The sequence below is a fragment of the Liolophura sinensis genome, chromosome 11, assembly GCF_032854445.1.
Source record: "Liolophura sinensis isolate JHLJ2023 chromosome 11, CUHK_Ljap_v2, whole genome shotgun sequence".
Taxonomy (NCBI): domain Eukaryota; kingdom Metazoa; phylum Mollusca; class Polyplacophora; order Chitonida; family Chitonidae; genus Liolophura; species Liolophura sinensis.
The window spans coordinates 28318210-28332026 of record NC_088305.1 but is presented as its reverse complement, the minus strand read 5'-3'; the positions used below and the strand labels follow the sequence as shown (position 1 = coordinate 28332026).

General features: G+C 42.2%; 1 protein-coding gene across 1 annotated transcript in view; it reads left to right on the top strand.

Annotated features, from left to right (window-relative positions):
* LOC135478282 (mucin-2-like) overlaps positions 1-13817 on the top strand; it is a gene marked incomplete at its 5' end in the record, with an annotated part of 62193 nt that overhangs the window by 10175 nt on the left and 38201 nt on the right. The window contains 9 exons of the mRNA XM_064758557.1: positions 2522-2827; positions 3287-3546; positions 4215-4350; positions 4983-5215; positions 6576-6774; positions 7687-7932; positions 8607-8905; positions 9759-9915; positions 10636-10928. Coding sequence (XP_064614627.1) covers positions 2522-2827; positions 3287-3546; positions 4215-4350; positions 4983-5215; positions 6576-6774; positions 7687-7932; positions 8607-8905; positions 9759-9915; positions 10636-10928 — 2129 coding nt within the window. The remainder of the gene's footprint in view (positions 1-2521; positions 2828-3286; positions 3547-4214; positions 4351-4982; positions 5216-6575; positions 6775-7686; positions 7933-8606; positions 8906-9758; positions 9916-10635; positions 10929-13817) is intronic.

Sequence of the window (13817 nt, the reverse complement as noted above, 5' to 3'; positions counted from 1 at the left end):
ATTAGTTGCACTTTTTTTTACCCTTACTTTCATGATCTGATTAATTTTTGGAAAAAGTTTTTAATTTACGACATTTTACTGTTTGGACTGATCCATAAGATTCAGTATGCTTTAGAGCATTTCCTTGAGGTTCAGCATAACGCTGTGAGCGTTTCCTTGAGGTCAGCATGACGCTGTGAGCATTTCCTTGAGGTTCAGCATGACACTGTTAGCATTTCCGTGAGGTTCAGCATGACACTGTGAGCATTTCCTTGAGGTTCAGCATTACACTGTAAGCATTTCCTTGAAGTTCGGCATGACACTGTAAGCATTTCCTTGAAGTTCAGCATGACACTGTAAGCATTTCCTTGAAGTTCAGCATGACACTGTTAGCATTTCCTTGAGGTTCAGCATGACGCTGTGAGCATTTCCTTGAGGTTCAGCATGACACTGTGAGCATTTCCTTGAAGTTCAGCATGACATTGTTAGCATTTCCTTGAGGTTCAGCATGACACTGTGAGCCTTTCCTTGAAGTTCAGCATGACACTGTTAGCATTTCCTTGAGGTTCAGCATGACGCTGTGAGCATTTCCTTGAAGTTCAGCATGACACTGTTAGCATTTCCTTGAGGTTCAGCATGACACTGTGAGCGTTCAGCATTACGCTGTTAGCATTTCCTTGAGGTTCAGCATGACGCTGTGAGCATTTCCTTGAGGTTCAGCATGACGCTGTGAGCATTTCCTTGAAGTTCAGCATGACACTGTTAGCATTTCCTTGAGGTTCAGCATGACACTGTGAGCGTTCAGCATTACGCTGTTAGCATTTCCTTGAGGTTCAGCATGACGCTGTGAGCATTTCCTTGAGGTTCAGCATTACGCTGTGAGTGTTTCCTTGAGGTTCAGCAGGACACTGTGAGCATTTCCTTGAGGTTCAGCAGGACACTGTAAGCGTTTCCTTGAGGTTCAGCATGACGCTCTGAGCATTTCCTTGAGGTTCAGCATTACGCTGTGAGTGTTTCCTTGAGGTTCAGCATAACGCTGTGAGCGTTTCCTTGAGGTTCAGCATGACACTTTGAGCGTTTCCTTGAGGTTCAGCATGACACTGTGAGCTTGAGGTTCAGCATTACGCTGTGAGTGTTTCCTTGAGGTTCAGCATGACACTGTTAGCATTTCCTTGAAGTTCAGCATGACACTGTTAGCATTTCCTTGAGGTTCAGCATGACACTGTGAGCGTTCAGCATGACACTGTTAGCATTTCCTTGAGGTTCAGCATGACGCTGTGAGCATTTCCTTGAGGTTCAGCATTACGCTGTGAGTGTTTCCTTGAGGTTCAGCAGGACACTGTGAGCATTTCCTTGAGGTTCAGCAGGACACTGTAAGCATTTCCTTGAGGTTCAGCATGACGCTCTGAGCATTTCCTTGAGGTTCAGCATTACGCTGTGAGTGTTTCCTTGAGGTTCAGCATAACGCTGTGAGCGTTTCCTTGAGGTTCAGCATGACACTTTGAGCGTTTCCTTGAGGTTCAGCATGACACTGTGAGCTTGAGGTTCAGCATTACGCTGTGAGTGTTTCCTTGAGGTTCAGCATGACACTGTGAGCATTTCCTTGAGGTTCAGCATGACACTGTTAGCATTTCTAGGGGATTGAGCGTTGCGCTGTGAGTGGGTGTGTTTCTGTATATTCCCGTATCCAGTTACTCTATATTCTGATGTTTAGATCCAGGCTCAATCCTGGATCAGGTCACACGTAAGACCTTTAAAAAGAGGAAGGTGTAACTTCCTTGCTTGACGTTCAGCGTGAAGGGAATAGTGCAACAACTGGTTGTCAGTATAATGGCTCGGCTCGGCCGGGGCAGCTTACTTGCCTTTGGTAAGTCGTCTTAGTGAAGCAGTTCTAGATAAAAGAGTGGTGGAAATCTGTCCTGCAACAAGGAGGCACATTGCATACACTCTAAGGACTTCTTCGTCGTCATAGGACTAAAAAATTGTTAAGTTCGATGTGAAACCCCCAGCACTCATTCACTCACTATATTCTCATACTCAGTTACTCTATTCCTATATTCACCGGCCCGGATAGCACAGTTGGTAAAGCGTCCGCTTCGGGAACGGTAGATCCAGGATCAATCCTTGATCGAGTCACACCTAAGACTTTAAAAGAGGAAGTTGTAACTTCCTCGCTTGGCGTTCAGCATGAAGGGGATAGTGCAACGACTGGTTGACCCGTATCAGTATAATGGCTCGGGCGGGGCGGCTTGCTTGCCTTCGGTAAGTCGTCTCAGTGAAGCAGCACTAAATAAAAGAGCGGTGGAAATCCGTCCTGCAACAAGGAGGCACATTACACGTACATGCACCCTAATGATTCCTTCGTCGTCATATGACTGAAAAATTGTTGAGTAGGACGTTAAACCCCAAGCACTCACTCACTCTATTCCTATATTCAGTTTCTGTGTATTCCCATATTCAGTTACTCTGTACAAGAGGCAGGGGGCAAATGTGTGTTTAGATAAAACAGATGCCAGTTGACAGTATGATTTCTAATTTCCAGGTACTTTCCCACAGCGATGTGTCATCTCCAAGCCATGTGGTGACCTGAACAATCCATTGTGGACTCCCACAGCCAACGATCTGACCCAAGCTCAGCTGAATGACTATTTCGTCTTGTGCAGTCAACTTTCCACAAGTTGCGAATGCCCCCTGCCATCGAAGCGCTCCCAGAGTAATGTGCTCACCAACCTCTGCGTCAGTAACCCAACCCCTGACCTCTGCACTGTGAAGACAACACTACCATTTTACAGCACCACAGAGTCTTGGTTTACAGGGGAGATAACTCCAGACACAACTGGCCCTTCGTGTAAGCCTACACCAATATTCAAGCTGCCAATAGTTTCAGTAAAGGTTTAAATTAAATTAACTCAAAAGTCATGTACTTGAATGACAGTGCGTATTCCTTGTGATGATGATCATGGGAAGATCATGTGATCTGAGACACATTCAGTGGATTAATCAACTGACGTCTCCGTTTAATCCTGGCCATTCCGTCAGCAGTGTATCAGTCTTTTGACGGCTTGTTTGAATTTGCATAGTGAAAAGTCAGAAATGTCTCATTAACTTTGCAAGGTAGAATGATGTCTTTGATTCTCAAGCTTCATGTATATGCATGTATTCTTAACATCCTGTAATTCAGGTACACATGTGCCTTATTGTACACCTTTTTTGCATTGATGAATGTAGGGAAAGGAATATCAGTGCCATTTAACATTTCTAATTTATGGCATCAAGTAAACGTGTGATTTTTCTTGTCCGCACACAGGTATCCCAGAGGCTTGTTTCAGAAATCTGACTTGTACTGAAGCCAGAGATCCCTTGTACCAGGCATTTGATGAGAATTCTCCTGACTTATTCTCCGTGGGGGCCATGATTTGTGGTGAAAAGATCCCCGACTGTGGAGGCTGCCCCTCAGGTTACTACCTGGATCCCAATCAGCATATGGCTTGTCTGAAGTACCCAAACTGCCCTGTGGGAAACACAAACTGCGACTGCACGGAGAATGGCTTGGTCATCAATAAGAAGGTTAGAACCGCTGTTTTACAACAATATTTCTGCCATTTAAGATTATTGTCTGTCTCTCTGTCTGTGCCTTTATGTTTTTGTACCATATCTCTTAACCAGTTGAAAGGAAATTCATCAACTTTTACTGAGATTTGCTTAGTCATTGAGACCTTTTGACTGTGCAAAGTCCACATCTGTTGTGTTAATTTGCTGCTTAACATTAGTATTTTTGTTACTGCTTTATCTCTCAACTTATTAAATGGAAATTCATTGAGATTTGCCATACATTGTGACATTTTTATGAAAAGTCTACTTGTCTACATGTATGCAGATTTTATCAGAATGCAGGTGCGATGCCGAGTTGCCTGAGATTTGGATGTTTACACATTGTCAGTTTTGAATTTTGTCACTTATTGTACAGTGAAAGAATAGGTTTGCATATTTTACTTTGCCTGGCTAAGCAGAAATAACATGTTAAAGGATTGAAACAGAGAGATTAAAAAAAAACGATGATACAACTATCTCAAGACCAGACATACTAGTGAAAAAATGACTAGTGAGAATTGAACTCACAACTTAATACAGTGTGTGTAACCAATCCAGATGGGACTGGCTTAAAAAATGTTGACAGCTGTATAATATGAAATGTTCTGAAAAAAGTTTATTTGATGTGAAATTGAATGTTTCAGCCTGGAGAATCTTGCAAGATGGATGACTGTAGTGATTGTGTCTGTGAATATGACAACTACAGTGGAATCTATAGCTGGAGATGTCAGCCTGGAGTCTGTGAAACCACGCCCTGGGAGCTGCCCTCAACATCCTCATGTAAGTCTGACACCTTTATGTAAGAACATGAGGTGTGGGCTCAAACCACACCCTGGGAGCTGCCCTCAACATCCTCATGTAAGTCTGACACCTTTATGTAAGAACATGAGGTGTGGGCTCAAACCACACCCTGGGAGCTGCCCTCAACATCCTCATGTAAGTCTGACACCTTTATGTAAGAAGATGAGGTGTGGGCTCAAACCACACCCTGGGAGCTGCCCTCAACATCCTCATGTAAGTCTGACACCTTTATGTAAGAAGATGAGGTGTGGGTTTAAACCACACCCTGGGAGCTGCCCTCAACATCCTCATGTAAGTCTGACACCTTTATGTAAGAACATGAGGTGTGGGCTCAAACCACACCCTGGGAGCTGCCCTCAACATCCTCATGTAAGTCTGACAGGGAATGTGTTTTAAATATGCTGTTAATTATATCTGTTAATGTAATACTGCATGTATATTCATGGAATATAGCAGTCAGGGATGTTTAGCGACCAATAGGCCGTGCCATCACTGTGCTTCAGCTCAGAAAAAATCTCAACCTTTACTTCCATTTTCTTCACTGTAGAAACTATGTAAAAATAATCATGATGGGTAAAACATTAACATTATTATAACTATCTGGCTTGCAGGCTTGGTCCCCGATACCTGCCTGATGAGGATCACCTGTGACCAGCAGAACAACGGTGTGTCCTTCAAAGATCTGACTGTGCCCATCATGGAGTGTGCCGCCTCCGTAGACCTGTGTCAGTGCCCCATCGGGTCTTACAAGGACGCCTCCGACCTACCAGCCTGCCTCATTCCACCAGAGTCATGCCTCACACCATGTCAGTGCCACGTCGATGGACAAGTCCGTGAACTCACGGTCAGTATAGACCTTTCCGAACTCTCCATCAAGATCATGCAATTATTGACCAATCAGAATCAGTGTTGTTGGACGTTGGTCAACTGAATATCCCACACATGACTTAAAAATGTTCATTCATTTTGGTTCACTGTGTAGACATTGCTCAAGCTAGGCGAAGATTCCACAAAGTCAACTCTATATATAATTTGTCATTCAGTATTTAAAGGCCATTGGCCCATATCATAAAATATAATTATAATATATACAGATATATATATCTACATTTTTTAAAATTACGCATTTTAAAAATGTTATTTCGAGTTTTAACCAAGGTTTAGTTCTTTTTAACTGGTTTTAAACATGTTCGTTTTTTTTGTTTTATTTTTGTTGTTCTCAATATATCGAAAACCATTCACTGGCTTCAGTTTTGAACTTGTTCTCGCCATGATATGGCTAAACATTGCTGATGTGGCGTTAAGCCATAATCATTCATTCATTCATTTTTGTGATGCCACGATGTGACGTACAGTGGCAATTTTGGGGCATAGGATAAAGAGTAATGTTGTCACAAGCACTAGTAGGACATTGGATGTGGTGATGAAGTGTGGACAAAACCAAGGTCAGGGGCATTGATGCAAGTGCTAGGTCCACTTTCACAAAGCCTTGTACGGCATTTTTGTATCATACATTTGTGCGATATTTTGTATGTCATTATTTATGTACCATTGCCCTGCATGTGCAATATCGCACATGTATGACATCTTTGTGAACGTGGTTCCTGGCCTAACTGTGCGAACATCAGGTCCTTGAGCAGTGAGGCATGCGCCCCATTCAGGTCATGCCCTTTGGACTGCAGGCTTAAGTCAGGAGGGTTTTCAGGTTCCTGGAAAAGATCGGTGGGCTGTTCCAGGAACTTCAGTGCCCTCCCACCCTTCAAACATGAGGGCCATCATCTACACGCAAAACATTTCATTAAAACACAAATCAAATAAATAATTAAAACCAGACCAAGAAAAAAAAATGTTCTCAAATTGAAATAAGAAACTTTTAGTGAAAGTAACAAAACAAAAATGCCCAGAATCAGGCTTAGCTATGCCAGTAAGGTCTGTTTTTCAACAAGGAAAAATTTTTGATTTGTTTTAAAGCTTGTTTACCTCTCTCCAAGGGAAGTAACAAGCTGCGTAAAGAACCTATCCAAATGCCTATACAGCAGTGTTTGCCTAGCACGTTACTGTATATTGAACACTCTAAAGATACATTGTTTCAAGTGAAATGACAATTGGGTGAAAAGTTTGTGACTCTTTGTGTGAAATTGAATAAATGAATGGCACAGTGCTTTATTACGGTGTAAAGGGAGGATATTTTGTTCATGTTTTAGATTGGAGATCAGTGTATTCTTCCTAACTGCTCCAGCTGTACCTGTGCCTATGACAAGCAGTATTACTGGACAGAGTGTCGTGAAACCGCAGCCTGTGGACCACCCACAGAGGTGACAACCCCAGCCCCACCCACACCAAAGAGAACAACCACTGAGCAGGCTACCACCGACAACTGGTTCATAACCACCGGAGAGCTGCGTGAGTATAAACCATCTATATGTAAACAACACCGGCAAATAATAACCCCAAAAAACTCCAGTCAACTATGCTACAAAAACCTCAATTCTGCATTCATTTTACACTTACAAACTTTTGTCCTGTTGAACATCAGGTCTGCATTCATATATACCTGTAGTTCTGTCATGTTCAATACAAAACCTGCCATTATTGTACTCAATTTTGCCCAGTTACAAAACCTCAATTCTGCATTCATTTTACACATACAAACTTTTGTCCTGTTGAACCTCAGGTCTTCATTCATATATACCTGTGGTTCTGTCATGTTCAATACAAAACCCGCCATTATTGTACTCAGTCTTGCCCAGTTACAAAAACCTCAATTTTTGCATTCATTTTACACTTACAAACTTTTGTCCTGTTCAACCTCAGGTCTTCATTTATATATACCTCTAGTTCTGTCATGTTCAATACAAAACCTGCCATTATTGTACTCAATTTTGCCCAGTTACAAAAACCTCAATTCTGCATTCACTATAAACATTTCTTTCCTGGTACAAAAATTCTGCTTTCTGTATACTCACATAGTTCAATCTTGTGAATGTTAGTGTAATTTTATGCTTTATTCGCTTACAGTTTTAATTATCTCATTATCTTTGTGCTCTGTTCCGTTGTAAATTTGACCTGATACAAGACCTCAATTCTTTCATTCACTTACAATGCTTTTCTACTGCACAAAAAATCTGTTTTCTGTATACTCGTGTGATTTGAACTTCAGTGAACCTTACGCCGCACCTACTGTACAGTTTTATCTTGTACAGTTTGGCTATGTTGGAAGATAGGTGCACCTTAATACTTCACTTACTTCAGTTTTATCAGGTGACAAAAACCTCAGTGCTATATTTAGGTGGAATTTGTTTGACATAAATGCAGTTTGGCCATGTGAAGACCGGTGTAACTGCGAGGTAGGCTGCCACAGCGATGCCAGCGCGTGTTACCAGGCCCTCGGCTGTGACCACACCTGCGAATGCTCTAATGCTCTGTACCGAATCAATGGGCGATGTGTCACAAACGTGGTGCCGCAGGCATTCTGTGTGGAGACAACACCACCACCAGTGCCCACAACAACTGCCTCCCCTACAACCACAAGGACACCCTCCACCCCCAAACCCACACAAGGTTAGTGGACGCTCAAAACAGGGGTGGGCCTCTGTGTCTGAGGTGGTTAGTGTGCCAGCACGCTGCAATGACCCAGTAGCCTCTCACCAATGCAATATATGTGAGGTCTAGTCTAGCTCACGTTGGATTCCTTTCTGGCTGTACTTGGTTCCCACCAATATGGTGTGCATATCTCTACATTTCTACATGTGGGAAAGTTTGTCAGTAACTTACCAAAAGTCAGTGGTTTTACCCCAGGCATTTCCATTTCTTCCACACTTGAAACTGACCACCATTGTATATGTGAAAAATTATTGTAAATTTACTTCATTGCATCTAAATTGTGTAAGACTCATAAGATGAAACTGGTGGCTTTCAGTGTTCCACCAGTTAGAGAAAATGGCAGATACCACTCTGCCCAGTGTCACAACACTGTGACTTCATGAAGTGTCATGTCTGATGTTGTCAGCATGGTAATTCAGTGAGGCAGGTATTGTTGACTTAAATTTAGAGAGGTTAAACCTGAATCAAACAAGACACACTATGAATATGTTAGCAGTGTCACAAAGCTGCCTGCATTTGGTGTTGGGCATGATGTTGGCAGCATTAAGAATATTATTGCCATGGGAACTGATGAACTTTTAAAACACCTCAACCAAACAAGTCAACTGTTATTGTGTACTTTTGTTGTGCAGCTTGCTATGAACATTTGACCACCGACCCTGCCATTATGGACAGCTTCTCCTCCTCATCCAGCCGGTCCATCACTTTGGATTCTGGGACCTTCCAGTACTCCCCATCCCTGGCTTCTCCCTCTGGTTTGGGCTGGAGGTCAGCCGAGTCTGACCCCACCCCCTGGCTCCAGGTGTCCCTTCGGCAGCCTGCTAATGTCACAGGTGTGGCTGTCCTGCCCCTGGATGTTAACCAACTGAAGGTGGAATTGTCTGAGGATGGAATCAACTGGATGCCTTACACAGAGGGTAGACAGACCAAGGTAAACTGACCCATTAACCAGCTGTACAGGAATACAAATATTTTAAACATGCTACTTCTTAATAAAGAAAAAGCTTTGCTAGGCTTTCTGTGTTGAGGGAAAGAGCTTGTATTGATCAGTCTTCTTTGTCCTAGATGCTACACTCTCAGAAATTTTGGTTCTTCAGAGAACCACATGGTTCTTTATTCTAATAAGCAATCAACAAGCAATGTGGAAAAAGTATGAAATGTAATTGTTATTGTTGACTATAGAGCTGGTACCCTCGTGGTTGTTAGATGGTGCTGGTTTAACAGCCTTAACATGCCTGTGTTTGCATGTGGCTGCAGGTCGAAGAACTGATTGCAGTGAAAGAATAATCTGCATTTGTTTCTTTGTTTGCCTCTAACTTTGGTTCCACTTGTGTAGCATGCCAAAGAACCAAGTTGGGTGTCTTGAAGAACTAACCTTTCTTAGAGTGTATAAGAATAGGGTATATTTATGTAACACAAATATTAAAAGTTGTGCTTAACCAAGCAAGCAAAGAAAGATTGTCAATGTGTTGGGAAAGGAAGTTGTGCACACCCATTCTGCTGACAGAATAATTAAGGGCCTCTGGTGGTTTAGTCAATCTCCCACCACGTCACTCGTGCTGCCGATGACATGGCCTTTAGTCAGAGGGCTATGGTTTCTACTGGACCCAGTCTGGCTCCCCTGTGCACGACGTCTGACTGATGTGGTACATGTATAAATTGTGTATTGAAAAATATCCTTGAGTATGGCAGGAAGACCGTGTAGTATTCATATATATTATGACTTTTGACCGGAGTTTTTTTCGTTCAGTGGTATATGCTATTGTCATTTTTGTGTTTTACAGTTATTTGACCTTAGTCCAAGGTCACTGCAGATGCAACCATTGGTGTTCAATGAGAAGATCGAGGCTCAGTTTGTTCGTCTGATCGTCACAGGGAAAGCACAAGGTGCCGATGTGTCTGGCCTGAACGCAGAAGTCTTTGGGTGCTATGAACTTAGAAGTAAGTGAAGTTTACAATTATCTATTAGGATGAGAAGATTATTCGTTTCCTTGTCTCTTGTGAAAACTGAGACTTCTCTATGATTTAATCCACAGATAAAACTCCTCTTGAAGATATTTGTCACTGACGCAGTAGCGTTCATCTTTATGGATATGTGGAAAATGGATTGACTAGGGAGAAAAAAAAAAAACTCTCCAGGATTGGTAGTTACCTGATGACTCCGTGACAAAATCGTACCTGTGCCTTCTTTATTTTGGGGGATTTTAACTTATCGTCTATACAGGCATGTAGTTCTTGAAGGGTACATGAAATGTTACTATAAAACAAAAGTAAGGTTTTAATAGAAATGAAGAATGATATGCCAAAGCAATGAGGAAAAAATAATTCATTTTGAGGCATATTTTATGCATTCTTATAGCCTATTGGTTTTGTGCATATTTGAATTTGTCATTGATCTTGAATATTCAGAAATGACGTCATCAGTGAGCATACTTGAAATACCTAGTGCTCCCAATTTGGGCTCTCCGTTCAACAAAGTTGATTTAACAGCTGTCCCCATTGGTGTCCCCACGGCAGGTTACTTTGTTTCTGCCCTGACCTCTGGCTTTGGTCGGAACGAGGAAAACTGGAGAAGAAAGCTGGGAAACTTTTTTTGTACTCCAAATTAAGAAGCAAGAAACATGCGTTTCATATATCCTTTATCTCCTTTTATGATTTCAGCTGTGACTGTAACCACTCCTGAAGTGGTGGTCACAGAAGCCCCAGCTCCTGAGACAACACCCATGGGTGTGACATCAACCAGTGGAATGACTACCTCCTCACTGTGCCCAGATGGCAAGGAATACAGTGCCTGCATGATGTACAAGACGTGCGAAAATGTGGAGGAAATGATCACAGTTGATGCCTGCGAGGCAGGTTGCCAGTGTGCTGAGGGACGTGTGGCACACAACGGCACCTGTATTGACCCCTCCCACTGCCCCTGTTATGACTTCCTCAGACAGAGATACTACAAGGTACGTACCAGCAACAAACTACCCCTGTTATGACTTCCTCAGACAGAGATACTACAAGGTACGTACCGGCAACAAACTACCCCTGTTATGACTTCCTCAGACAGAGATACTACAAGGTACGTACCAGCAACAAACTACCCCTGTTATGACTTCCTCAGACAGAGATACTACAAGGTACATACCGGCAACAAACTACCCCTGTTATGACTTCCTCAGACAGAGATACTACAAGGTACGTACCGGCAACAAACAACCCCTGTTATGACTTCCTCAGACAGAGATACTACAAGGTATGTACCGGCAACAAACTACCCCTGTTATGACTTCCTCAGACAGAGATACTACAAGGTACGTACCAGCAACAAACTACACCTGTTATGACTTCCTCAGACAGAGATACTACAAGGTACGTACCAGCAACAAACTACACCTGTTATGACTTCCTCAGACAGAGATACTACAAGGTACGTACCAGCAACAAACTACCCCTGTTATGACTTCCTCAGACAGAGATACTACAAGGTACGTACCAGCAACAAACTACACCTGTTATGACTTCCTCAGACAGAGATACTACAAGGTACGTACGGGCAACAAACTACACCTGTTATGACTTCCTCAGACAGAGATACTACAAGGTACGTACGGGCAACAAACTACACCTGTTATGACTTCCTCAGACAGAGATACTACAAGGTACGTACCAGCAACAAACTACCCCTGTTATGACTTCCTCAGACAGAGATACTACAAGGTACGTACCGGCAACAAACTACCCCTGTTATGACTTCCTCAGACAGAGATACTACAAGGTACATACCGGCAACAAACTACCCCTGTTATGACTTCCTCAGACAGAGATACTACAAGGTACGTACGGGCAACAAACTACACCTGTTATGACTTCCTCAGACAGAGATACTACAAGGTACGTACGGGCAACAAACTACACCTGTTATGACTTCCTCAGACAGAGATACTACAAGGTACGTACGGGCAACAAACTACACCTGTTATGACTTCCTCAGACAGAGATACTACAAGGTACGTACGGGCAACAAACTACCCCTGTTATGACTTCCTCAGACAGAGATACTACAAGGTACGTACCAGCAACAAACTACACCTGTTATGACTTCCTCAGACAGAGATACTACAAGGTACGTACGGGCAACAAACTACACCTGTTATGACTTCCTCAGACAGAGATACTACAAGGTACGTACGGGCAACAAACTACCCCTGTTATGACTTCCTCAGACAGAGATACTACAAGGTACGTACCAGCAACAAACTACACCTGTTGTGACTTCCTCAGACAGAGATACTACAAGGTACGTACGGGCAACAAACTACACCTGTTGTGACTTCCTCAGACAGAGATACTACAAGGTACGTACCAGCAACAAACTACCCCTGTTATGACTTCCTCAGACAGAGATACTACAAGGTACGTACCAGCAACAAACTACCTGAAGGTGTCAGATTCAGCAAATTCCATTGTAATGGCTTGAGACCATCTTTTAGGTAATCACAGGAGCACTTTCATTTAGATTCCAGTACCTTACAGGTGAACTCCAGTGCTGTCAAGTTTGACAAAAGCTTTTGTCCTGTCATTGCACAAGATTGTTGAAGTTTTGTTTGTGAAATTCTGCAGTGCTTTCAAACAAAAACCTAGGCCACTCCTGTTATTTTACAAGATTACAAAAGATTGTATTGTGAAAATAATTCATTTAAGTATTAATACAAATGTTCACAGTTGTTTTAATAATCTATTTTATCATATACCTATGCATGTTACCCACTTGATATTTTTCCATATTACCGTTCTCTGAGCATTCGCACACGCCAAACTACTTTGGCACTGGTTGACCTCTCCCTGGGAAAGTTGTCTTTCTAAATGGGAATTTCCATGCAGTGCTGACCTACTTACATAAACATGCGATTTACTGTTCTTAAACACTCGGAAAAGGTTTTGTTTTTTTTTTTTTCTACAAGGTCTGCATGCCATTATCAAAGGCAAACTGTTTATAATAATTATTTGCATCGTCTTCTTGTGTCGTCTGCTTCGTGATTTTTTGTATGACCAGATTCCATTCTGTGACGCATACAGCCGTCATTTCAGGCCAGACTCACCATCTGTACATTGTGTGTTATCGTGTTTTTTTAATTCACTTTTTCTGGTGGTGATCCTGTTTCAAATTTATTACTTCTGCTGAAGTATTTGTGAAGTTTTGAACTCTAAATTTTTCTGAATGGAATGTTTGTGCTATCCATTGCTGGAGTAGTACACAAAGTTCAGGACAATATGGATGGAGATGAAAGCAGTGACTCAGATATCCCAAATTTTAACCTTGGATTCTGGTCGGACAGCAACACTGAGTTATCTAAGTATGACAGTGACTTCCCTGTAAATGCCAATAAACAGGAAAATGTTGATGAGTTTAAGTCGCACAACCACAGCAGACATCACTCGCAATTCTTAGACAAGGCACCAACTTTCATCGAATGTGATGAGTTGGAAAATCAATGTTTGTTCTTGCTATGAAGAACGGAAACACTGTTCGGTATCAGTTACAGGAGAATAGCTTCCAGTAGCCTGTGGTGTTAATGTTAGCCAATGATAAGACACACTCTGAAATCCGTAATGAAGACTACGGCAAAAAAGTCTTAACTTACCTGACCGTTTAACAAACCACAATAAGCAGAAAACTACATGTATCTGACTCCTTCATGCTGGTATAGCTCCCACCACAATTATGAAACTCACTGGTCACAAAAATGTTGCAAGCATCAACAATTAAACTGTCGCTTCTCATAGTATGCAGGAAAAAAATTCTTCTTGCCCAAGGATCATGAAGCCATCTTAGACTTCAGTCAAAACTTCAG